Source organism: Phaenicophaeus curvirostris, chromosome 1, assembly GCF_032191515.1.
Source record: "Phaenicophaeus curvirostris isolate KB17595 chromosome 1, BPBGC_Pcur_1.0, whole genome shotgun sequence".
Lineage (NCBI taxonomy): Eukaryota > Metazoa > Chordata > Aves > Cuculiformes > Cuculidae > Phaenicophaeus > Phaenicophaeus curvirostris.
The window spans coordinates 194,189,922-194,217,878 of NC_091392.1; the positions used below are offsets into that span (position 1 = coordinate 194,189,922).

General features: G+C 42.9%; 1 protein-coding gene across 1 annotated transcript; it reads right to left on the reverse strand.

Moving 5' to 3' along the window:
• On the reverse strand, positions 1 to 27,957 carry POLD3 (DNA polymerase delta 3, accessory subunit). Its single transcript, XM_069883313.1, has 12 exons — positions 27,777 to 27,957; positions 25,867 to 25,922; positions 24,967 to 25,069; positions 22,577 to 22,616; positions 20,846 to 20,978; positions 17,865 to 18,129; positions 16,441 to 16,513; positions 13,913 to 14,075; positions 12,490 to 12,602; positions 6,627 to 6,715; positions 5,718 to 5,799; positions 1 to 1,954 (listed from the first exon to the last, which is right to left on the reverse strand). Exons 1-12 carry the CDS (start codon positions 27,834 to 27,836, stop codon positions 1,749 to 1,751), a joined length of 1,383 nt encoding a protein of 460 aa, XP_069739414.1. The 5' UTR covers positions 27,837 to 27,957; the 3' UTR covers positions 1 to 1,748.

Sequence of the window (27,957 nt, forward strand, 5' to 3'; positions counted from 1 at the left end):
TGAAGAGCAAGGACAAAAGAAAAATATGTATTTAATGGGTTCTGTTACTTACAATTACTTTTCAAAATGCACCCCCAATCGTACCAAGAAAACATAAATGCTACAGCAGTGTCTCTTTTTGAACAGTTACATTTTCTTCACAAAGGTGAGAACAAAGCTCTCATTCTTTCCCCATGGACCTCTGCTGTCCACATCACTCAAACACAGCATGAGAGCATGAAACCTTCTTCTGTTTGTGCCTCAGGGTCTGTGTTTGGATGTCCACCTGCATTGTGCCAATTCTGCCTTCCCTCACTCATCTTCCCATTACTTTTTCCTAGAAGTCTCTAATTCAGAAAGCCCAGAGTTTAAGTTCCTTACACTTCTGAGGAGCTACACTGCGAGGGTGCTGAGGTCACCCCTGAATACCCCCGCAAGCAGCTGAACCCACCCAGCCAGGACACAAGCATAGGCACAAATCCAGCAACACTGTGGGTTTCAAGTAGATCCTCTCACATCTGCTGAGGGTGCAGGCTTCTTCAGGTGATGTGACTTCAATCAAGTCAACTGTTGGACACTTTTAAGTGTATGTTCAAATCTCGAGTCACCGACCTGTTCTCCTGCTCAGCAAAATCATGTAAATACACACAGTTGGCCTTTTTACTAGCCACGGTTGAAATACTTTCAGCTGGGTCCCTGAAGACACTTCTTCCTTGGTTCACACTCCAATATTCATCTCCAATAACTGGTTCCTCAGCACCACTTGCTGTGACACACTTCCTTCAGCAGGCAGATGACAAGATGTCCTACAAAACTCTCTGGCTGTCTGGTTTACACCTGTAAAAATCCTTGAGACAACCCAAACCCAATAAAACAAAAAAGCAGCACGCAGTTCTTCACAGATGATAGCAGGTACCAGACTGGTGTTATCAGAAGTGCCCTCTAAACACTCTCCCTTCTGACTCATTAACTTTCAAGGTTAAAGATACAATTACTTTCCCAATAACAGCGAAGCTTTGCCCCAGTTACAATGGAGCCAATTGTGTGGGAAGCCTCAAAGATGTTTTCGCAAAGACTGAGCACCAACAGTGTCCTGGTCTATAATTAGGCATCTGAGCAGTTTACAGAGGATATGTTCAAGGAAGAAAAGAGTAAGAGAATTTTATGTGCACTGCTTTGTCCAAAAAAAAAAAATTATAAAAGGCAGAGTAAAAACTATTTACAATTCTTAAGGGGAAAATCATGTTCATTTCATTCAGTTAAAGCTGAAGCAGATGTTCAGTATTTGTGCGGATGCCTGAAGACCTGCTATATTGCAGCTTCTACTTACGTGAACACTTAAATCAATCTGGAGAGCTGGGGGTGTAAAAGGAGAAGGGAATAGAAAATAATACCAGAACTTGGCTCCCATTTTAGGCCATCCATCACGTGTGAAACAGGTTTTCAACACCGAACAGGTGATAGAACACATTAAAAAAATACAATTTAATGTGAACAGATCAACAGCCTTTTAAAGGGTTCATCTACATTTTGCTTCCAGCTAGTGATTCCCAAACTGCTCGGTAAAGATGATTGAAATTATTGCGGTAACAAATAAAACTTTTCTCCGATACAAAATCTAGTTCAGAGGGCTTACTTACACAGTAAGCAAGATATCTTACATAACTGAAGATTGCGTGGTACTCTCCTCCAATGCAGCAGCTTTCAAAAAGCCACACATAGAGAGCAACACTCCCAAGCTGCCAAGAGGACCAGGAGAAAGACCCAGTTCATTTCTTGTGAAAAAAGCCCATGATGGAGGCCTGTTTGTTGGCTCTGTTGGCAGTAGCTGCCCCTTTCTTCAGGTTCTTCCTTTCTTCCTTTGGTTCTTTCTTCATAGGCAGCACAGGCTGCTTCTGTGGAGCTGGTGGCTTGGACTTGGCAAAGTCATCATCACTATCTGTACAGGATTCACTCTCATAAACCTTCTCAGTCACTGGTTTAAAAGAAAAGAATAGATAACAATGGTTAAGCCTGTTTACCAAAGAGCAGAGACCTCCCCACTGCAGCCTTCCCACTACGTTTCCGAAAATGAGCAATTTGACTTCAAGGAGTACATGCCAGACACAGGAATTAAGTCCATTGCTTACAGCTCTGCAGCAGATCCAGATGACCGGACTGACTTTCCATAGGCTGAGTCAAACTACCCTCCCTCTTTCTTAAGTGTAAGATGACAAGGTTAATGACTTTGGAGCTTTACTGTCATCCAGCTCTTTCAGAATGGCTTGGTGTCACCACGCACGTTCATTCACAGGTCATAAAAACACCCTTAAACAGCAGCAGCCCAATGCTCACCACTGGGAAGGGCCCTCGAGAGGACAGTTCCCTCTCCAAACCTATTCAAAGCACTGCCCTCTGCTAGATATAAGGCTTAACTGCGATGAAGACCTCCACAGCTAAGACATTTCTCTATCGGGGACTGGCCCGCAGCCATCAATTCATCTTGTGCAGGCTGACAAGCAGCTATCAGAAAGGGATGAATCTGAACAAGATCAGAATCAATAGTTAAGCGTTAGATGACAGAACATTTATCTTATGGTTAAAAACTGCTGTTCTGACTTTTCAATTTCCAAAGGGGCCAAAATAATCGGATTATCCTGAAACCCAGGCAAAACAATCCAGAGACAGACCCAGCACGACACACATTAGGCAGTCATGAAAGAGTGAAGCAAACAGTGCATCTCAGAGATGAGAGGATCACAAATCTTGGGGGAAACTTCTTTCCATACAGGTGAGCAAGCAGGGCATTTGTAAAGAAATCCCTTAAAAAATAAACCCAAACTCGTGATTGAAATCAAACACTATCACTGAATGGGATTGCCAGCACGCTGCTGTCAGTGCCCAGTGATGGAAAGCTAAGGGATATAAAACAATGCTCACACAAACTAAACTGGAGTCAGCTCCAGTGATGAAAGCCATCGTTAGAAACTAGCAAATGTTGTTGTATCAGCTTTCCCAGCAGTGCTCTGGTATTCTAGTAAGCCATTTTTCTTTAGCAACTGTATTCTTTTAAACAGATGTCCTAACTTCCCTTCTTCTGGGAAACCGGCTTTCACTTGTATTAATGCATCAAATTAAATAAGGTTTTTTTACGTAACCAGAGACCAGGAAGAGGAATGGAATGAAATCCTGCTCTGTAGTGTTAGCATATGCTCAAATAGGGACTGTAAACCTCCCTTCAGAGGGAAGTGGCTTTTCAGTGAACAGCTTTAACAGACCACTGGCCAGCTACTGGGCTTTAAAAAGTTATTGTGTTGTCACCCCTGTCAGTAATTGCTGGCAACTCCAAAAGCCTGCCCTTAATCCCCTCCAATAGCAAGGTAGCACAGCTTTGATCAGCTCTATTTTACTGAGATCTCAACTGAACTTAAAAATTCTGGATGTGTGGCATCTACAGGCAGGCAGATGGGTGTCTACTGATGCTCAGCTCACAGCCAGACTTGCTAAACCACAGTAAGTGAAATTATGTGAGCTCTAACTTAAACCAGTGCTGTAATATGAATTTACCCACAATGTACACATACATATATTCCAACATACAAGTCCACGTGCATCTTTTCATGCTTTGGAAAGTGCAGAATAGAAATGCACTAGCTCAAACCTACCTTAATAATTCCCCTTTGCGATAGGCTAAGAGCAGGCACTTGATCTGAGTCCCAGCTGATGCACGGGAACATGTCTTGTGCTTAACACCACAGATACTTTAATTGCTCTATTTCCCTTAGGGCTAATGCCTAAATTACTTTTGCTTTTTGATACAATTCCTTGCTATTGCAGCTATTGTGAAAATGACCACTTTAAATCATGATGAAATATAAAGTACAACCTAATCCTAATGTTAGGATTTTGTGTCTATAACCTAGTTAAAAAAAAAAAAGTGCCCCTGTATTTCAAGGAATAACAACAATTTACATTAGCCTGTGAGATTTGCAAGTTATTTAGCTTTTGAATGATTAGGCTTGTGTATGGAAAGAGTAGGGAAGGGAGGGGAGAAGAGAAACTGGACAATAACCAGACAGCAAGTTCTGTGCAACAGACTGGTAGATTTTTGGTATGGAAAGCGGCATCTCCTCCCTACCCAGTTGCTCAGTATCCCAGCTCCATCCCTCCCTCCTTCTGGAGGATCTGCCTCCCAAGGCACAGCAGGGGCTTGCATTTCCCTTTTCATAAAATGGTAGTGGATTTGAACTGTAGAAAAGAATCACAGAATGACCTGAGTTGGAAGGGACTCACAAGGACCAACTCCAACTCCTACCCCTGCATAGGACAACCTCAAAATTTAAACCATGTGTAAACTGGATTTTGCAGAAGACTATTAAACCCCTTGAGCACAGAGAGAAGAGAAAGAAAGGCAACCTTCCCAGGCCTGGTACCTTTGGAAGAGGATGAACAGGGAGAGAAGAGCTCTCTTTGCTGGAAGCTAAACCTGGAACACTCATTATCGAGAGCTCTGGACACAGACCTCATTCAACTCAACGTCCCAGCTAATGCTTTTTTGTTCCATTTTACTTCCAAGTGTTCTAATAGTTCTTTCTGGGATGAGACAGCAAAACACTCCATAACACAACTATTCAAAGTTATCAACTGCTTGGGCAAGTCCAATTCTTGGACAAAAATCCAGTACTTGACATTTCAGTTACTAGCATAGCCAGTTGCTGAGTGCTAGCTTTGTATTTCTTTAAAGAAGATGCGTGAAATTAAGAGAAAACATAAGATACAACTACACAGACAGGTGCAAACAGACACAAGCTGACTCACATCCAGGCAGCTCCAAATACAGGCCAAGCAAGCCTGTATCTATCTATGCTTATGCACAATGACAAACCTGCACAATGGCAACAGATCTCCTAGAACTGGCTGAGCTCCCTTGATCTCTTCTCAGATCAGTAAGGCTGGAGAATGTCAAGCATGCAATACAACTGAGCTAACAACAGTGCTACAAAAATGTATCCCACGCTCTCAAATTTTTGCAAACTTTTTGGAAAAAAAAAAAAAAGAAAAATATTCTAAGCTCCTGCTGCTCTACTTTGATGTCAGGACACAATGGAGGAAACAAGTACAGCGGTGTTACACAGCTTTCCCCAGGTCACAGGAGGAAAGTGTGTCCAGTCAGGCAAGAATTCAAAGCCACTGGGCTCTCAATACTTCTGTAGAGACTCTCTTCCTTCCTGAAGGCAGAGTCATCCTTATCAGAAACAGAAACCTTCACAAGGATTTAAGCCGCAACTTATTCCTTGTTTATTTGAGGTATTTAAAGTTTGTATTAACATCTAATCAAGCTTTGCTGCACAGCTCTGGATTTAATCCCCAAAAAACCCAACCAACCAAACAACCAACTTCAAACTTGTCCCACACAGAATTTATCCCAAAACCTAGACCTCTCTCTGCACCATCTTTAAAAACTTGCAGCTTTGGAGAGGAGAGCAAATGAAAGCGGTGCTCATGCTGGCAGGAGGGAAGGGAGAAGAACTGAAAGAAGATCTGTGAATGATCAAAAAAGCGTAAGGATTCAGCTACAGCTCCATGACTCCCTACCGAGGCCTTCACCAAAGGGCAGTTACCTCAATCCGGGAGCATGAGGTTGAAGTGGAATAACAAAATGATTTTGTGAACCTCTTTCTTAGCCTGGGAGAGGCTGGCCTGTAACACATTTTCGATAAAGTTAGATCTGTTGAGGTGTAAGAGACAGTTAGTCTTACCCATGCAGCCTTCTTCTTCGTCTATGAACATCTTGGATTTCAGCACACGCTTCCGTTTCCTTTTCTTCCCACCAGCTGAAACCTGGAGTACATTGCAGTATTGTGAAAAATCAAGAGTCAGAAGGCCCCGTGCATGTACACAGGTCATAAAGTCATCAGCCCCAGGAGTGAAATCTAATACTATTGAAGCCAAGTTTGATTTGAAAACTAGTTCTGTGCCTTCCCAGGATATCCTAGTCTCATTTCTGCTAACGCCACAATTCTCCCCATCCTACTGAGTCAAACTTCAGAAAAACAGAAAAATGAGACAGCAAGCTCTCCTGTCTGCCATGCACATTTTGAAATGTGTTTAGTTACATGAGAAGGTGGCACCAGGGTTGTTCCATCCTACCTCAGAAGAATGAGGAAATAGCAAGGTATGCAAGACATCAGAACTTCTGACGTGACAAACAGCTGCACTTTCAGTACAGCTACGTGTATTTTCTCAGCTCAAAGGTTAACTTCTTGCCAAATGCAGCCCACCACCCTTGCAAAGCAGCTTCCCTGTGATACAAGGTTGAATACCAAGAGTCTCTGGTTTCATTTCCGGCCCTGTCCTGACTCCTGATTCAGAGGGAAGAGTGTTCAAACGCAAGCCATAATTCACAGAACTATTAGAAGGAGGCGGGGTGGAGGGGTGGGGTTGGGAAGAGAGAGAGAACAGAAATCTGCACTATATCAGCAGAAAAACTAGAGTTTAAATAATGGTTCTGAAAAATGAACTAGTGAACATGGTGGATTCTTCCAAACAGGATGTCATGATGGACTTCACAGGCTAACAGGACATCACCTCAAGCATCTGAGAAGTGGTTGGGCAATCCCCACTGAGTCAGATAAAACCAGAAGTTAATAACCCAAATATGCTCTTACCTCCATGGATGCAGGTTCTAGTTCAGTTTTCAGAGCAGATGCAGAAGATGGAGCTTTCTCCTCCTCAGGTGTGGAAGGCAGTGGGACATCTGCTATGCAAATTAACAACTTGATAGTACACAGGTCTAAATCCCCCTCGTGCAGATACCCTTTTGTATTGGATCATTTCATTCAACTCTGAGCAATTGCTTGTAACCTGTATTTAGATCAAGGTTTAAGAGTTCTCACTCAGATTTGTTTTAATTCAAGTCAGGACAAACTGTTCGAAGCAGTTGGCCTCCAGCCAGACTGCTCACCCTATGCTAAGGTGCCATGCACTGCAGTTCCCAAAGGAAGGAGTGTGGTGGGTGGGACAGGAAGGGAAAAGAGCATTTAGGACTTTTGGTAAGCCAGAATCAATTCCATCATAGAATCACAGAATGGTTTGGGTTGGAAGGGACCTCAACGATCATCCAGTTCCAACACCCCTGCCATGGGCACGGACGCCTCCCACTAGATCAGGCCACCCTGAGTTTCAAACGGAACTTTAAAAATAGGCACAGGAACTGGCATATTTTAGCCATATATTTCACTTGCTTATTAAAAAGAGGGACTGAAATTTGTTTTGAAATTGAAAGAGTCAGGGTTTAAGGCTACATATTCCCAAAACACTGGATGACTTTAGTTTCTCTACCTCTCCTCCATTAGTAAAACAGTCATTGCTTAATAGGTGGTGCTACACATGCCAAACAATGCTATTAGCTTGAAACTACTCTGGGATTAAGTGCAATATACTACTACCCATCTTAAAGGATTGTTGAGGGACCTACAAACATTTTATTTGAAAAAAACAAACCACATAATTTCAAAAACTAAGCCCATTCTCTCACCTATCATCATCATCTATGCTCTCCCCAGGTGCAAGGATGGAGGCAGTGGAATTCTTTCAATGCCAAATGTGGCTGAAATGGTCAAGGTCACCTTCACATATTTATACAGTGCAAAACCACCTCTGAAGCCTTTACCAGCTATGTCAAACTTGCCCTTAGTGAGTGTAACAGGGCTTATAGACATAAGAGAAGGTCTGAAACATTCTTCTGTGGGGCTGGCAGAGGGACAGAGCCATGACTGAAGAAGAGTCAGTGCAGGGCAAGAGGGGAAGAAGCAACACCTTGCACTGTGGCTAATTTAAACAGCTTTAAGGAGTCTTCTCCAAGTCCAAGTCCATGAAAGTCCCAGGATGTGGGGGAGAGCTAAGAATGCAGGGGAAAAAACTCTTCATCTGACCTATTGCTTAATAATAACAACAATGCTGCTGGACAGGAGGACCGAGTGCCTGCTTGGCCTCTCCTCCCAGCTCTGCTGGCTGTAGCACTGCATTCATCCTGTCATTGTAACACGAATGCTGGATCTGTAGCTGCCCCAACCGATTAGGTCAGTGTTAAGAGTTATGACTGTGTCAGGCATATGGCCAACTGACCTTCATAGGTTAAGAAGGGCTCAAGTGAAACAGTGGTTGGCAGCCAAGGCTAAATAATAAATTACATTCTTCAAACAAGGAGTCGGACTCCTAACTACTTCAGTAAGTGAGGCACAGAAATGCAAACAGAGTGGGATAACATGACTCGGTATTTCACCTTGCTCCATAGAGCTGGGTCTGGCAGCTGTGCAAAGATAAAACCAAACAATATGGATCTGCTCTAAGGTGTTAACTGCTGGGGCAGCTGGGACTGCAGGCGAGGAGCTGCGAAGAACTCAAAATTCTCGGTATTTATCAGAGTGTTCCAGCAACTGCAGGCTGAAGCACCTATATAGTGCACAGCATGAAACTTGCTTCACCAGACCTGTGGCCTAGGCTGGCCACATCAATTTGAAAATACTTTGTAAGAGAGCATGGACTAAGAGGGCTGCAAACCATCCTGGTGAAACCCCACCACCTCTGCCATGCTTGAGCAGAGGCTGCTGAAAGTACTTTCTGCATGTAGATTCCACTGCACTTGCTTGGGGGAAACTTGGGCTTTTCTTCAGCCTCCTTCAAATAAGTTCCCTCAGCTTTTGGCAGGCAGAAGGCACCTTCTCCCCACGTCAGAACGTTTCGGACTGCCATCAAGCTGTGTCTGTATTACTTTATTATCCTCTTCTAGCCAACACAGCCTTCTGACATGTGATAACTCCTGAGTCAACCTCTAGCTGCTGCCCACAGTTTACTCAACAGCAACAGCTGCGTGAAATGGATACAAGTTAGGCAATTGGATGTACCAAAGATGTAAATCCTGGCTTTGTTCAGTTTGCTCTGACCCTGCCTGGAAAAACTGTGAGAAGTTTTAGTGCTTAATGCTGCGGCTCTCTGAAACCCATAGAGTTTGTAGGTTACAGTGCCACTGAAATCACCCTCCAAAGTGGCTGTAAAACACTTGTCAACACTGTGAAATGCCGCCTGTGTTAGTATAGCTGAAGCTGCCAAAACCTCCTGTCCTCTGTGGACACACTTGTGTAGTTTATTCTGGCACTGGAAGCAAAACAACCTGCAGTGACTAAGGCACCCTTGCACCAATATAACTTTTTAATGAAAAATCATTTAAATGGAGAGGATTGTGCCTTATACCCTCTCTGTTTTCAACTTGGTACAATGTGCTGACACTCATGTAAGAAGAGCTTATTTTGGGCTAACTTCAGTACGTTAAGAGCAGACTAATACAGAAAATGCAAAATACTTGCCTCCACATAAGAGCGCACATACAGTGCTTCACATGAGTCGTATGGACCTAGTTTCAATCCCACAAAATGTCGCTAAGTCTGCCTGAAAAAGGGCAGTGGTTTTACAAGCGGCTACACAGGTGGAGCCCTGTCTGAACGCCATTCAATCACAGCAATGGCTGCAGACAAGCATCCCCTTGTATCTGCAGCTGCACCCACGGGAGTTTAGTACCCCTGTCGGAGGTTGCACCTCCTCGAGCTAAGCAGAGCAGCCTGTGCAACTACTTCCTTGATTGTTTCGAGCAGAGGTCAGCCCAGTTAGCGTGGTATGTTAGCATAAGCAGCAGCTAGACTGCTAACCTTCGATATCTGCTCTGGCGGTGCAGCTTCCCATATTGCATTTTGCATATTTAAACCTTACCCCTTGATCATCTGCGGGTGAATGGCACAGGTGGCAGATGAACCGTGCCCTGTGTGGCAGCGATTTCCAAATGCTGTGCAGCATATGGTGCCTTCCTCCCTGCTCCCACAGGGATGCAGCATGGACAATGTCTCTCCAGGCCCCATTTTGCTCATTGATACTGCTGCATAAAAATTACCCCTGCTCTCTGGAGCAACCTGTTTCCAGCCTTTCCAAGGATAAATGCTCTCAAAGCCCAGCTGCTGTACCATTTTCTTTTTATTCGTTTTATCCAACTTCCATTCCTATGCCTGAATACTGACTGTAATGTTACCAGTTTGGATCCAGTATGAATATTTCAGGGAATTCAAATCTATCTTCTTTCACCTGGTTGGGCTTAGAAGGGCAAGCAGCAGAACCCAACAGCTGAACGCAGACCTAACCAGGGCAATTTAGATAGCCATTTGCTTCAAAAGGAAGAACAGGGAAGATTCTAATCTTTCCCTTTTGAAAGAGGGAATAGTACTAAGCTAATCTGAGTAATATACAAATTTGTATCCACAAGCTATAATTTGCATAAATTTACAATTCTAATACACAACACAAAGCTGATTCTCAACATAATGGAAAGAACAAAGAGAACTAGATGCAAGAGGAGCAACAGCAGGGTCAAGAAAATGCTCCAAAAAAAGAAATTAGAACTTTCTACATACGTCTCCAGTAGGTTAAATAGAAGCAAACCAAAACCCAACCCTTCCCCATGGACCAACGGGTAGATAGCCTTATTTGTACTGTTTTTAATGTTTAAAGCTACTGAGAAAGGGGTAAATAAGACAACTACCTCCCCCCCTAACCTGAGCAGCAGACCAGACCTGTGGTTTCTAATCGCAAATCCAGTTAACTTGCACTTAAGAACACAAATAAAATGAGAGGACAATTAAATAGACTTACTGAACGCACTGAGGTAGGAGTACATGTCCAGTCTCTGGACCAGACGTTGGAATGAAGGAAAACATATAGCACCACACTCAAAGGCATTAACTATTATGGTAAGGTAATACGGGCATTCATCAATAGACCAGAGTGCTCTAATAGTCAAACCCCAAAGTGAGTATGCAGCAAGGAGTTTGCAACGCTCTGTATAGAAAGTGCACCTCAATTTATGGCAACCTTCTTTATCACAGCACTTCACTTAGTCTTAGGACACGAAAAGAGTTCTAATGTAAATAGATAAGGAAAGCAGATTGTGGTCACCTCTCAGCTTGCTGTGTGCTCTGAGCACCATCATAAACACAGGAGGCGGGGGTGCCCAACTCACATCGACGCAAGGAAGACTGAACCAACAAGCCTTCACAGTTCAAGAAGCAGCCTCTCCACACAGCCCTACCGTGCCTGAAACATGGGCTCATTTCTGCCTGCCCTCCTTAGCAGAGAAGGGATGAACTGAGAATCCAGTCCAGCAAGGAGTGGCACTTCAAGTGGCTGATTTCAATCTTCCCTCTTCAGAGCTACACAACGCGGCTTGTCAGTAGGCTGAGTGATGAGTAAATGGAAAGACCAGATAATAGCTTACAAACATTTAAAGAAATATATGCCCACACTCTGTGGCATTTATAATTTTTTATGGCCAAACAAGGAGAAGAACACAGGAACGTGATGAAATTAAGGCTGACCATGAAGAACAGCTTCCTGAGAGATTTATCATCCTGTGGAATAGTTTGAACAGAAGTGATGGATGCCTGATGACAGATCGCTTGAAATTATGTTGCGCAAAACAGAAACCATGAAGATAGGCCTAAGGTGGCACAACAACTTCTAATATCCAAAAGTATTCACCCCTCTAACTTGTATTACAGATTGTCTTCATTTCATGGTTGTTCCTTATGTATTAGCCATACTAAATAAAAGCAAAGAGCTTCGGTTATCCTGTTGGAGTCCAACTCTTCACTAATACAACCTATTTGCTGTTTCACCTTTTTTTACTGGAGCTATACACCAAACTGATGGTTTCAATTATTTGTCCATAATGATCCCCCAATTCTTTTCCTGATCAGCTTGTTGGATGGCTGTTCCATTTAGCACATAATCCCTAGCTCGATCCCAATTTATTTTCCAGTTATCTATATTGAACGGCATTTGTCACCTCAATTATCCAAATTCTTTGGAATCCAGCCCTGCTGTTCCTCATTATAAACCCGAATTTTGCGATGTTCTGGGCACCCTACTCCTATCAAAGCCAACAGCCACTGAGGAGACGCAGAGTCGCATCGGATATGGCTCAACTGTTTTGCCTCCAGTTTCTCTATTATCTCTTTTTTTAAAAATTATTTTGGAAGTTTTACTTCCAATGCTGTCTTCCAAACTATTTCTATAAACAGACAGAAGAAAGATACTAAAAATGACCCTTGGAGTCGGGGAGGTCACTTAGCGACTGTTTACTCACCAAATAAACTGGTTATGACCAGTCCTACAATTCTGGAAGGCGTGATATCTTTCACAAGAGATTTGAGAATCTCCTTCCCACACGTCAGTGTGACTGGCAGCACACTTGGTGAGGAGACAGCCAGATCTGAGCTAAGCTAAAACAAAGACTGAATAACTGAGGCATCTCAACTGTATGCCCATGTGCTTGCACCACCAGATAAACAGAAAGGTCAAGCTACAGCCATTTGCACGGTCTTTAGTCCTCTAAACTATTCCCTCAATAGTTGACCAACAGACTTGGATAGAAATAGTGTCAAAATCAGGCCCCTGAATTACATGTCTGGTTGTTTACACATCTTTTACCTTCCTCATCACTGCTGTCAGACTGCAGTTGTTTGATTCGCTTCCTCTTTTTCTTTTTATTTTCAGGATCTCTTTCTTCCTCGTTATCTGACTTGTCCACTTTCTTCATTTTACTGCCACAAAAAGAAAATAAAGGAGTAGACACATGTTATCCCATGTGCCTGCATGAAAGCATCAGGCATGTTTAGGCAAGCATATTCCTGAAAGAAGTCCGCTAATAAGGGAAACAAATACCTCTGTACCTCTCAAAAACACAGGAGCATCACATATGCTGAAGTATTCTTACATATACAATCAAGCACAGGTGTATGAGCATTTTCAAGCCTCTCATCTTTACCCATATCCAGTTCTCCAAAACAAGGAGGATTTCTTTAGCCCCTCCACAGTTCAACTGTCACCCAGTACCCCACCTAGCTTGGCCACAGCAACCTGGCAAGAGCACATTTCTGATCTCGTCTCTATAGCTCAGACTCCCGAAAACTGATGTCCCCACCAGCATCGCTCAGAAGCTCTTTTGACAGACTGCTTGCCACTGACTGACTATGAGGTAGTGTCTCAGAATCCTGGAGCCATTTTTAAAGACTACTGGAAAAATAAAATAGCTTCTTTCTTTTTAATGTTGGCGAGACGTGTCAGACTAACAAGCCTGGAGGCTAAAGGCCCACGTATCCTCATAGAGCTGGTACAGCTCAAGTGGCCTTCCCAACACCACACTGCCAACATGTCGTTTCCTGGCCCTTGGCTTTTTGAGTAAGACTATCAATAAGAAGGCCAGTTAGCATTACTGCCATGGTGGGGTGGGTGGTGCGCTTACCTATTTAGTTAGAAACAGATTGAGACCACCAATTAATTACTCATAGGCCACCAGAGAGTCATCAGACTGTAATGATTTTTTGTCTCTGTCAGTTTGGGTTGGATTAGACACAAAGAGCTGAACTTAAACTTTACTTGAAGCCTCAGCCCAAAGTAAACCAGCAACATTGAAAGCAGCAGTACATTAGCTATGGAAATCAACAAGCAGAACTTTGTGTGCTGGAAGCTGAATACATATAATCTTGGTAATATACTACCTTCCCTGCAGTACAGGTGCTCCTGCCAGCCCCCACAGATTGCCTGCGGGGTCTGTACTAAGCCTGCTCACAGCATGAGGTTGTCTCATGGAAAGTCACCCCCTCCCATTGAAGACTACCTGGAATGTGTCCCTTCCCATCTGCAATGGCACAAATGGCCCTGAGGCATCTACAGTACTAAATGGAAAAGAAATATTAGGAAAGAATTCTGAGAGAGACAATTTTAGCCAGGTTTAATGCAATTTAGTAGTTGGAAACAGAAGGTGAGCCAGCACTATGTGACCAGCCAGCTCCATGCAGGCCATCAACAAGTGGGTTAACAGATTACAGACACCCTGAATGGCATAGCCCACCTTTTTTTGTCCTTTTGTTGAATTCTAGCAGACTCTGTTTTCTTCCCAGGTTTTTCCACTATGGTATTAGGCGGTGACTCTGGTTGTGCTACAGGAATTGAAGGCTTGACTACTTCTTTCTCCTCCTTTGGCTGCTCAGGCACAGGATTGACTTTGAGTTTATCTGTGAATAAACCATTATAAAAGAGCAAACATTGGGTGTTCAGCACGAAGGACAATTTACAAAGGAGTCGGCTAAACAAAATGCTGTGTACTAAAAATACAGAAAACACTACAGATGTATAAAAACATTAGGGGTCTAGATTGACCAAGCTGTGTCATACACGAAGAAAGGGCATGCTTAACTTTCTAGCTGATTTAGCATTTTAGTTCTGCTGCTCCTGATGGCACAGCCCAAGCCCACTGCAAACGAAGTGACCTGCAGCAGTTGAACTCTGCAGAAGAGGGCTAGGAGGCTGTGGCAGAAGCCAGTACAGTCACCAGGACCAAAGGTACCACAGAAGGGTTGGGAGCCCCTATTCTAGACAGCCTGCCTTGGCATAACAACACATACATCTTTAGAGGCAGTTTATCTCTTCTAAATTAGAGTTTTAGTTAAGCACAAAAGTGTCCAGAAACAGGAGAATCAGGACTGATGAAGAGCAATGAGAAGTGTGTGCAGTCTACATCCTGCACAACATTAGAGCCCATTATTAGTATTTTCAGTAATGGAGCGGCTTCTTGTCTCACCGCAACTACAATGTGAAGGAGATGCAGCCTCTTCTGCCTACACAGCACCACATATGGGGACAATTCTTCAAAAGGCTTAATCCAGTACTAGAGAAAAGTGTGTGGGAGCAGAGGGTTAAAGCACTCTGTGAGCACACTAGCACCTAATTACAGCCTGTGAGCTGCATTCAGCAGCTTTACGCATACCCCACCAGAAGAGACAAGCAGGCAAGTTAGAAACCTGTATCATCCCAAGCAAAGAAAAATCACTCAAGAATGAGATTAACTACAATGTCAATAGGAACAAGGGCTGCTGAGAGGACTAAAAGACTTCATGCCAACGCCTTTCTGATACTGTTTGGAAAACAGGCTGGCTGCGTCATCGAGCAAGGGAAAACATCTCATATGCAAGAATGTGAAAGACAGCTCTGTTAGTTATGATCAACAGCAGAGAGCCGAAAGATCCAATTGTTAACTCAGAACTTTCTGGCAACAGTTAGATCTTTGAAGCCAGGAGAGATATACAACACATAGGGAATAAATCTTACTCCTGGAATCATCCTCTCTCTTCTATACACACAATCACTTCCAGTTCTGTTTGGTTTGCTTCTTTCCTGCAGCCACCTCACAAATTTCCTTGAAGTGCTCCTTGACAGGACTCAGCAGAGAAGTGAACCCCCTTGGAAATCATGGAAATGCATCCATAAAGCTTTCTCCATCACCACTGGGTTATTTTTATGATGCAATTTCAACTTCTTGGGTTTTCAGCATATGAACTTTGGTCTAGGGCTTCTCTGAGATCTTAACAATTTGAGTTAATTGTAGTAATTGTGTTTAGGCTTGTGAGACTTAGGCTGAAAGCGTCCTCAGCTCCCTCAGTCTCACAAAACCAGGAAGTCAAAGATGCCCAGCAGTGCTGTGCCTCGTGTGTGCAGCGCTGGAACTGTTCCCTGCAAACTCTGACAAATGTCTGTTAGAACTCTGCCATTTGTTCTGTCCCAGTAACTCTTCTTTGACTCCTTATTGTAAGAGCATCCTAGAAGAAAGACCTACAGTCCTTTCCCAATGCCTATTTAAAAGCTTCAGCATATTTTCTTTAGACTTGTATAATTTAGGTCAGAAGAGACCTCCAGAGCCCACCCAGTCCAAACGCCTGCTCAAAGAGGAAGGTCTGTCCTCACTTTTATACTCCATTTTTTAGCTCTTCAGTTTTCAGTAAAGAAATTTACCCTAATTTTAACTATAGACTGTTCAGTGATTTGTGATGAAAAGCAAGCATTATTAACACGCCCCACCTAACAGGTTTTGGCAAACATTTTACCAATAGCTAATCTTCCAGCCAGAAGTACTCGCGTTAAATCAGTTTTCTTCTGCACTAAAAATCCTTCCTGGGTTAGTCTGCCCAAATATGTCATTTTAATTGATCTCCATCCAGCAAGTTTTTTGTCTGAAAAATTCCACTTACAATTCTTAATTTTTGCCTTAAGAACTGCATACAAAACATTAACCCCTCTGAGTCCAAAAGACCAAAGAATGTTATGGAAAATTATAAGAGAGGATATAAACAAAATCCAATTAGTTCTGTGGTCCGGGGTGGGAAAGAGGAGTCCTGCTCCTTTCTGGTTTTGCCTCCCATCATAGCTGGATAAAAAGATGCCTGGTATCACTAATTTTTTTTAATTGATATTTAGCTTTGGGGAAAAAAAAAAAAAAAAAGATTTCCAATAGCCCTCAGGATTTTAAAACTTTTTTTTTTTAACCTGCAGAGGGCTGCTAGGCCACAATAGTTTCTGAAAACATGCGTATTATAAAGCACTTACTCATGGCAGCTTTTCCAAAGAAGTTGTTCATTATGTTGCTCTTTGCCGGTGGTTTGCTGCTTACTGCAGACACCTGGAAGCAAACAGAGGAGTAACCACAGGAATTATTCATGTAACACAGCCCTTAGAATGCATAGTACTGGTTCTGGACAAGCAAAATAAAGATGCACAATTTATTGACTAGACAGTGTCTTAGATTTCAGCATCTGTTTAGGAGAATGCGAAGATACCAGGTATTATGTGGATCAAAGGGTCAAGAAGTTACTTCTGACTCCTTAGCTAGGTCTTCAAATCTAAGTTAGGTAACATTTCCATCTGATGGCTGACAGTGTTACTGAAATAAGTAGCTGGGACTTGGGTCAGTTCCCAGCAAAGAATTGTTTCTTTTTGCAAACTATCAGTGCCTCAATTCACAGTAACCGACAGACGAAAGAAAACAGATTGGCCAAACCATGAAGACTTTATCCAGCTACTCTGGCACACAGACTGTTCTGCTGAGCCATCTGCAAAAAATATCGTGCTCTATTCCATTAATACAGCCACCACCAAAGTGAAAAATCCCATACACACACACACACACACAAAAAGCCCACTTAAGGAAGCTTGGCCTCCTAATCCCACTTACTTTCATGCAAAAACCCACAACCAGACATTTAAGTTCCCAAAACACACAGACATGCATATTTCACCAGTTCTAAATTCACTATAACAATCAAAAAAATGAACCAAAATGTACTCTGCTGTTATAAAAAAGCCAACCCATACACAGGGAACGTTACCATCTTAATACTCATTTACTGGCCACATTGGTTTGAAAACAGTTATACTAATTAAAATTAAAACACAACCCTATCGTGGAAAAAACAGCAGATCAGAAGATAAACAATTTAGCCTTGCAGAAGTCAAGCTCTGAAACTTCCCTTGCAGACCAACTTTAAACACCTTGATACTTTTAAGACCTGGACTCCTCACATTTCACTTATTGCTCAAAACAAATCCTTTTAAGCACAACGGAGAGAGCGAGATCCTCAACTGGTGTATATATCACCATAATTGAAGACAATGGAACAATTGCCTCAATAATGCAGCTATGCTAGTTTATACTTGCTGGAGATCTGGCTAAAGGAGGAATTTCAAAGCATCAAAGTTATGACAAATACAGATTTGTGTGGACAGGTCAAGACTGGCACAACACACTCTCCCCCAAGATGACTGACAGAAGGCATGACTGTGCTATGCAGCTAAGTACTTACAGAAGAGTGAACAAGCATGCCCAGTGGACACCAAGTTTAGCACTAGAAGCAGCAGATGAGGCTGCACTACGACTAGTTATGATTATTTAGGCTGAGTAAGAGCAAAGCTAGAAGAGCGGTTCATTAAACACATCAACCCAGAGGGTTGCCAAAGGGTTTGAAGTAACTTACACCTGGGGCCTCCTTAGCCTCTGCTTTAGTTTCTTTATTTGCGTCCTGGGATTTGGAAGCTGCTTTCGCTGCAAACATTCCCATGATCCCTTTGGGCTGCTGTGAGGTCTGTTTAGTGGTCGATGGACCATGGCCGTTGACCACAGGTATGCTGACTGCATTTGTGTCACTCGGTGGCTGGGAACCAGCCTGCACAGATGTCCGCGGTTGAGAAGCTTCAGCTGTCACCCTGGGGACTGCAGCAGCACACTGAATGGCACTAAACCTGTGTGATGAAGTGAAAAGCTTAATTAGCCTTTTAACTTCTTATTTTACCCCTTCAGTTTCCACCCCAGCAGCACCTTGCTTCTCTGGCCCTGTGTTCTCCTGTCTAGGGGCAAAAAGAGCAATCTAATTTGTGCACGGGACAAGAAAGAAAGGCTGGCACAGAATAAGCATGATGGAGATCTCTACTGAAAAGATCAGCTAAACCTTTCAGCAAAAGCCAAACCACTCAAATACTAACCAAGCTGTTCAGATCTCATGGAGGGGAAAAGCCCATCTCCACACCCATGGTGGAGTTGGAGAGGACTGCATTTTATTCCTAAATAAAGTTTGCAGCATAAATTGTACGGTTGTCTGATGATCCAAAACATTTACAACTTTCAGATGCTTTGACAGACTCCACTATTGCTGCAATATGCAGCCACAATCGTACTGGCTAGGTAAGTAAATCACAGCTGAAGCTGAACTGCTTAAATGGCTCAGAAGATATCCGTGACATTCAGACTTAACTATATAAAGTCATTTCCATGTAATCACTACTAGACAGAGACACATCTCAGCTGTACAACAGTCTGATACGTGATTGTTTGGGGATGCAGAGATACAAGAAGTAAATGATGTGCTCACAATTACAATAAAATCCCCTGACAGTCAGGAATAGCAGTACCCAAAAATAACTGAACTCTACTCCCTGCTGTGCAAATCACAGGCAAGGCTTTCCAGATTTCCTACAGAAATGCCACAAAAGAGCACAGACTCACGCCTTCCAATCCACTGAATTACACTGCATATTTTCATTTGCGTAAGAAATAAGCCAGTCTTCTGCCAATTAATTTTTGTGCCTTGTATTAGTGGCTCACATGCATAGTCCACTTCTACTCGGATCAGAAACTGTAATATATTAACAAAACAACATCTCTACAGCATTTCTAGGCTGCAGCAGCAATCTCTTGACATTCAAGCCTTTAAAGGAAGGAAAGAAGACATGGAACAAAGATATTCCTACTTTCCTTTACGCTTTCAATCTGTTTTCAGCATGGTCAACACAGCGGTCCGGTCAGCTTTCACTCCTACTCAACACACGCTATCAACTCTGCAGTTCACAAACATTTTTATTGTCAGTGATTATACTGACTGTGCAGCAAAAACATCTAAACCTCACACATTCCAGGTGCCTGGAAAGCTAGCTTGCCTTAATGCTGCTGTGTGACTATAATTTATGAGCTTGATCCAAAATGCATTCAATAATCTCTGAAAAAGCAAGTAATGCTTGGGACTATGCTTTGCAAGCAAGGAGTCGCTTCTGCTTGGAAAGCTGATATTAGAAACATACATTAGATCTAGTTACACATATCAGTACAACATCTAGCCACCTCCACTGTCTTTACAGCACAACAGATGCCATACAAACACAGAAGAGAATAAAGGTCCTTGCCCAGAACTTGTGAGATATATGGACTGAGAGGGAAGCACAAGAAGCCAGTAGGTTCTGCTTACTCTAAACACGCACGTGTCTTTTGCAAGTACTGCAGGAATCTTGTCTCAAGTGTGAATTTAGACAATTCATGTAGTTGACAAGGGAGAGGGAATATGGTCACTCTGAATTTGGTTCAGCCAGGTCACAGGTTAAGAAGCTGAATTTTCCATAGATTGTTTGGGAAATTCTGCTCCAAAGCCAGTCAGAGATTTACACAAAGGCTTCAGAAAGTTATTTCAGAATCTGAATTGTCTAAACCTTCTGGATGTACAAGTCTGAAAGTCAGACGCCCCTCGGACAGAAGTATCACAATGCACATTGAAGTATCACACATTTATTGAAGCAGGGTTTTCTACCCCTTACCAGGGTACTGACATTCACATTTGAAACACACCTTCTAGGGTATTATTTTCTCTGCCACTCTCCCGTCATCATTTTGAAGACGTTTATATTTCTACTTTCAAATTCTATACTGTTCCTATGACACAACATTCAGGCATCCCCCTTCTAAAACAGATTGGTCATAGCACTGTACATCCCAATTACATCGAGCTGAAGCTGTCGTGGAGGGAACAACATATAAATGAAATGCCACATCTGCCAGGCACTGCTCACAAGAGGAAACAATGAACCCTAGAGACTGAAGTCCCTCTGAATTTTAGGACAACCTTTCTCTAGTTCAACCATGAAGTACCCTTGTGCTGCTTGATCCGTTTTGTGTGCTTCCCCTACACCTCAGGCTCTCATCTTGTATATAGAGAAGTAGTTCTTGTAAGACATTCAGAGAGATAGATGAGGCCAGTGGATGAAAACAGCCTCACAAAACAGAAGGCAAACTCATGTAAGTGCTCTGCTGAGGACATCACTCATGTTTTTGTAAGTCTGTTTTGATTTACTATTACTGTGTCACCAAGAGCTGGATAAAAATGGTTATGATTAAGAGTGGCCTGGAAATAAGAAAAAGGTTTCTAGCCATCAGAGAAGAAAGGAACTGTCTGCTCATTGGAGTAACGTAGCAAGGGAACCAACTATAAGCTGCAAATAGCTCCGTTTATGAAACAATCACACCATGTGCTGTCTGGGGATTGGTCTGGCATGACTTGGAAGATATCTTTTTCAAGCTTTCTAAAAATCCAGGCATATCTGGTAACCATCGACTTCTGCTGAAGCGCACTATGTAGCAACATCTCATTTGTCTTAAATCACATAGCATGAGAAGAAATACCAAAATGGAACTCACTTGCTGCAGTTGTGCAGGTTTGTTTTGACAATATCATAGTCTGTGTTGTAGAGCGGCCCGCTGTCCTTGAGCAAGGCTTTCTGAATGCTGTAGACATGCACACTTGCAATCGTGGCTAGTTTAGACTTCATTGCTAGATGGGGGAATGAAGAATAGTTTTCTGTTAGAACAGCCTTTACAAAATCAGGTGGCAACTTTAAGTGTCACGCTTTACCAAGTATGGAGAAAGACTGACAGACCACTTGACAGAAAGGACCCGAATATAAAAATATTGAATTGTACCTTCCTCCAAAGCTCACTAACTGAGAATTCAAAGTAACAGACTCCCCAAGCCTGTCAAACATGTTTTCCACTATACAGCCCTGGTTCTTACACAAATGAATCAAGAGCAATCTCTCTGTGTTTACCTTCAAAATATCCAGTGTTCTGGATCCAGAATATCTATATGACTGCCTAAAGCTAAGAATAGACATAAACGATGATAACTTTATCTTGCTGGAATTGCTCTCTGCCATTAAGGTAGCATCCACTGTATCAACTAGCGTCACAGTGTCTTCTCTAGTAGTCTGCTGAAATCAATGTTTTGTCTCTTCTATGCTGTTTAGACTGTCAGGGCTGTTTTTTAGGAATTCTTTGGTCATTGCTGATATTGTTCTTTCCACACAGTCCTGAGGTCTGAGACAAAGCTTCTAGGCACTGTAAAAATACACACAGTAATCATTTCTTGGGGCCAGTCCTAGACTACGCAGCCCTACTCCCATCGCAAATCACAGCCTCTTCCAAATGAGAGTCATACCTTTGGCCTGTCTTCTAATATAAAAAACATGAACAACGCTTTCCTCCACAGCAAAACAGAACATTACACAGCACACATAATTCAACAAACACGACAGATAGTAGTATCACTGCTTGACAATCTACTACCCCAATGAAGACAACTTTAGCTAGAAATTCGCTTCAGATTTCAAAAAGGAAAGCAACACAAATCTTTCAAGTAATGTTAGATCATTGGTATGGGTATTTAAGGTCACAAATGCCACAGCACCTTCTCAAATACCAAAGATGTTATTTGAAAGGGATGAAGAGTTTGTAGTTGTGTTTCAATTGCTACTGATCAGATCTCATTAGGATCTAGGATCCCAGGCTTGGGAATATAGTAAGACAACGGACAGCACATGGAGAGCAGTTTCAGGAAGCAGTGTCAGTGGTTTGGGTTTGTTTTTTTTTCATCTTTTACTGTGAAAGCAAATACCCTAGACAAAAGCGAGAATGCTCTCATGGGAGATTTAACTAACCACCACGTCACTTTGGGCAAAGACTGCAATGGCATTTAACCAATAACTACAATTATCTGCTTCACAATCCCTGGGAGCTGGAGCTCACAGTTGTTCTAAAACACCGAGACACGACACTACTCAGATATTATTGCTTTAAGGAAGAGCTGTCTGTCAGTGGCAGGGAGGTGGAAAAGAATTGCTGACTAAAATGTTCGGTGTTTAAAAGAAAAAATATTTAAAAAAAATCAGACCCAAATCACAAGTCTGTGAAATTACACAGCTGTTGGCTCAAATATTCAAAATTCTGAGAAAAAGCTAGTACAAAAAGTACATACCTGAACCCAACAGCCCAACTAGGCATTTAGGGCCGGATGGCAAGGTCTGAGCTTTACTCACTTTACAGTTCTTTCAAAGAAACAAGTTAAAAACCACATAATTTTCACAATCTGCTTACCTTCAAGTTTATCCTCTCTCACTACTGCAACCTTGTGGCACTGTAAAAAATAAATACATGTCAATCTTAAAATTTGGAAAGATTCTCTTTTACATAAAGTCTGTTGAATAAGAAAGACCACAGATTATAGGTGCAGCTTTATAGCTGCAAAGAACACTGCCAATGCCTTTAAACAGCCATCAGCCACTAGTTTCAAAAGCTCTGCCTTCCTACTTTTCTAATAGACTGTTTCACAGATCACTGCAACCCTAAATTAATGTTCTGTCCTCTGTTCCTGACAAGAGAGGAGACATAGATGAAACAAGAACTAAACAACTGTACAGCACAGTGGAGGAAAGCAAACTAACACAGCTGATGACCCAACTGCTAGAAATGCGTCCCATTAACCCACATCACCCATGTATATTTGGATCGCCAGTAAACTTTAATGTAGCAATCCACAGCACAAACACAGCACCAGAGAAGCAAAATGCTATGAGAAATTCAGCATTAATCCAAAAGCCAGAAATGAACGTTCCTGGAAGCACTCTCTATAGCCAGTCTTTCAACTGGCTCTTCTACAGACCTGCTCTATGACATTCAACAGGCTGTGATTAATACAGAGAGCATCGAAGCAGATAGACTGGACAAAATCCAACCATTAATTTTGTGTTTAACTGATATCACAGAATAGCCATCAAAAGAGGCAAGAAAATGTAGGCAATCTGAAATAATAAAGAATGACTGAGAGTCTCGGTCCCTCACTGAGGCAGATAAAAAGTTACAAGTAAAGACCAAGCAGTGTTTAAGACAAGAGAGAATTATTTGTGACAGATTTCTAGTTGTATCTCCCTCAGATGAGTTGGATCCACAGCCTTGTGGCTACACCTACTGACAGCAGACAGTACTGCAGGTTACAAGCCAGCACAGGGTTGCATTTGAAGCACTCTCATCCCTTTCCTACCCAAAAACTGACTTGTGCCAGGAGATACTGACCAGCTACTCCAAGGTCTGCATGTCTTTTGGAAATATCTACCAGATCTGACCTCTTTTCCTACCAGCAACGACATACACGGCATAACCAGAACAAACCCTGTCTTAGCTTCATCTCTGCCCCTAACAACTTGGTGCAACTGCAAGTCACCTTTCTTAGCAGGTCCTGCTAGCGCTGTGTTCAAAAAAAAATAATTTAAAAACAAGGAAAAAGGAAAAAAAGTTAACTTAATATATTTACTTTGGTAGATCTTAAAAATACATAAGCTGCTAAGACAGAGTTTAAAATAAACAATTTGTATCCTATGTCAGAAATCACTTATGTGCTTTAAATACATTAAGGTAAATTTAAAAATAATGGAAGGCGTAGACAAACCCCTGTTCCTTCCAAAAGAAACCAGCGGAAAAACCTGTTAAGCTCATGCTATAAATGTGACACGACCTGTACAGCTTTAAATAAATATATTCCATTATACAGAAGTAATGCAATAAATAATTACCTTCAATTTCAGGCAGATTTGGAGATTTAAAGAGAATACTCCATGCACGTGAACTAGCTTATTATTTAGGTAAACAGAAAAAAGGATCTGTTGGGCTCCCTCCCCTCAATCTACAACTAAAAGCCAGGACACACTGAGCAGTACTAATTCTAAAGGAAGACTGCAAATTGTATTGAAAGAGATGGTTGGGTATATAAAGAAACACATAGCTACCTAGTGGAACGTCAAAGGCATTTAGTGTTTGGTTACTGCACTCTTCTGAAAGCAAAGGGAAACAAGCACTCAATTTTCTCATCTTCTTTCAAAAACCCCTGAAGTGCCTGTCTGAAATTTTAGATGATATGCGTGAAAATCTGACAAGCAGCAACAGGAAAAAATAAATACATTACAACAAGTAGTGATTCCTTTCCTTAATAAGCCAATATTAAATACAAAATACTGTAAATAAATCTGTTTTCTTGAATACTGGGATAAAAAAATTGCTTTAACAAGACAACTTCGCCAATTTATTATTCTAACTGAATTCCAAGCTCTCTCCAAACACTACCCTCCACTCCACAGAAGACCCTGGGAAATGGATTAGTTGATTTCACAAGGGCCCCTCCAGACTGTTTCAGAAAATTTGCTGGCCAATGCTAGTGATATGATCGATAGATGACTAGAAGCAGGGTTGAGGTTAATTAAATAAAAACCCTGGTGCATTATTCAGCATTGTATTACAAAACCATGACCAAGTGGTCTTTCCTCCCCATTGTTTGTATGCTGGGAAAGAGTGCTTTATTTTGTGGAAGTACAGAAGCCATAGCACACCATGACTGTTCCTAGAAAAAGAGAGCAAGTTCAGCTTTCAACTGAAACATTACAGAAAAAGATGGAAAAACAAATAGGTCACAGACTTTTGAGAAATAAAACACTCACAATGTGCCCATTCTGGATGAGGTTTCCTGCTACTAAGTAGGTGACATGAAGCTGAGCTCCTGAATTCTCCTTTCGTTTCCTCTCAACGTAATCATACAGCATCCTGCACAAAAGAAACCAGTGTTAATCACCTAGAACGGAAAGAGCCTGTCGTCACCCCTTCCGTGAAGCTCATGCAAAAAGGGCAAAGCCAGCCTGATGTGGAAACATTTCACATCAGAAGTTATTTTAACCAGTATTTAATTAATCTTACTGAGATACCTTTCCCTTCTGCCACTTTGAAGAATCTCAGTCCAACAACCATATAAACCAAAACGAAGTTGATAAAAACTCTCAAAGCTTTAGTAGTTGGTTGCAGAGTCCCTTACGCGCTCTGGGCAGCATGTTCCAAAGTCTCCCTTCAAGGAAGGCTGTTCCCCTTGTTACAACCCAGCATTCCAAAATACCTGACAGAGGAACTGGTGATTTTTGGTATATAACCGCATTGCCAGGTGTATATATACTATCCCAGTTACATCCACTGACGGGGTGATCAGAAACAGGAGGAAAGAGCACCACGACTGATGACGAGATTAAGCTGAGACACAAGCTTTCGACTCCCGCTTATACCACTGATTCATGATGACACTATCTGGTAAAGACACTTGAAGATTGTTTCTGCTACAGAGGGCAATTAGCAGCCTGCCACAGCCAGAACAACTCCCATCAAGTCAAGGCAAGATCTGCCCACAGGAGGAGTAAGGTATGTCAGGTAACACAACTGACTGTACCTGAGAAGACACACAGGATTTTGAAATGCTTCCAGAGAGATCATTTTAATACATTAACCACAATCATGAAAACAATGATTAACAAGGCTTTGCCACAAAACAAAAAGGTGTTAGATGCACTAATACCTACTGTTTAGCCTGATTGACGTGAACTCCCAGGGTAAAGCTTAGCCATTTGTATGTCACCTGAACAAGAAAAAAAAAAAAGTACTTTGGTAAGAAAACCTCTCTTGATTTGCTAAACTTGCCATCCTTTATCTGTTTCATGGGCAAATCACTCTTTAGACACCAGCCCTCTAAGAAACGCACTTTTAGTGAGAGCACATGGCCACACACCCACTTGTACGTTAACGAGTAGACTGAAACCCTAAGACACAAACTACCCTAAAAGGTGTGGTTTTGTGAACACCTTGAAATGCCATCACATAAATCAAAGCCCTTCAAAATGCCTGCACTGCTTAGCTCCATGATGGAGAAAAAAATTAAACAGCACAGATCTTAATTATAAGAAGCTTGTTTGCTCTCCCAGACAATCACTGAGGATTTAAGGGACTTCTGACATCTTTGCCTGTCACAGGGCGCAGGGATCTCCAGCTGCATCATAAGGCTGACAGCACAGCGTGCCAAGTTGCAGCTCTAAACCCAGCCCTGCAACCTACTTGCTGTATTATTTAGGCACATCTTTTATACCCATTTCATTTCCTGCTCCACCTTTTAAAACTAATCCTCAGGCTAGGGCCTGTCTTGACTACAACAGCTAAATTAAATTGTTATTAGTCTAGCTGTTTACTGAAACAAACTATGACACATGCAGTTCATGTTAATACAACTGCTTTGACAGATAAGATGCACGAACTTTACTGTATCACTTTCTAGGCAAAAACATTCCTCTTGAAGGAAACACAGACACATTACTGTTTGTCTGAATTGTCCTAAAAGAAGCAAGGCTTCAAGAGGCTACAGATGATAAGTAGTAATTTCACTTTTAAGTTCAAATAGTGGTCCAGATCACCTCAGCCTTTCTTGGAAATAAACACTGTTTTGTACACTTTTGTACACGTCATTTATACCTTGAGCTAAACCACTGCTGCCACTACAATACTTCTTTTTTTTTTTTCAGGGAAAAAAGCTCACTTAGTAGGAAGCATAAAGTATATAGGAACAGCTGCTTTTATTGTGATATGAACAGCGCCATTACCGATTCTCTTCAGAAACATTAGATTAATTTAAAGTCAAAGGGGGTGGGGGGGAAATCCTAGCAAGAAAAGCACCTAACCCCAACCTGTTCATAGAATCATAGAATCATAGAATAACCAGGTTGGAAGAGACCCACCGGATCATCGAGTCCAACCATTCCTATCAAACACTAAACCATGCCCCTTAGCACCTCGTCCACCCGTGCCTTAAACACCTCCAGGGAAGGTGACTCAACCACCTCCCTGGGCAGCCTGTTCTGTCAGCCAGACAGAAGCCTGGATTAACTCTATATTGGGACCTGTGGAAAAGCAAACACTGCTAACGTAGCCAGGCACCCCTAAAACTTGGGAAAACAGCCCTAAGGGGCAGAGCAGCCGCAGAAGCCTCCCTACTTCTGTGCCTGTCGGGGGGAGGCTGGGCACACACACGGGTCCCGCAGGCGAGGGCGGGGCGGGGCCACAGGCTGCCCGAGGAGGCTGTGGCGGCCCCTCCCTGGAGGTGTTCAAGGCCAGGTTGGTGGGGCCTTGAGCAGCCAGGTCTGGTGGGAGGTGTCCCTGCCCCCGGCAAGGGGGGTGGAACTGCATGATCTTTAAGGTCCCTTCCAACCCAAACCACTGGATGATTCCAACCGCGAAGTGAAAGCAGCTGCTCCTGGCGTGTCTGGGCTGCTCGAACCGAGACCGCGGGCGGGAAGAAGGGGGTGCCAGCACCGGGGCCGCCCCAGGCCCTGCCACCGTCGCCCCTCGCTCCAGCCCCAGCCCCGGCTCGGGGGCCCAGCCCGAGGGGTCCCGTACGCGCAGGCTGCAACCCCGCACCCCGCACAGCCCCGCCGGCGGGACTCACGATGCGGTTCTGGTCGGTGACGAACTCGTCGATGTTCTCGAGGTAGAGCTCGTCCTCCATGGCGCGGCGGGGCGGGGACGGGGAGGGGGCGGCCGCCTTCCCGCGCGCCTCAGGGCCGCCCGCCCGCCGCCATGGCAACGCGCCGGCACGCGGCGACGGCGGCCGCGCGGGGACAAGCACA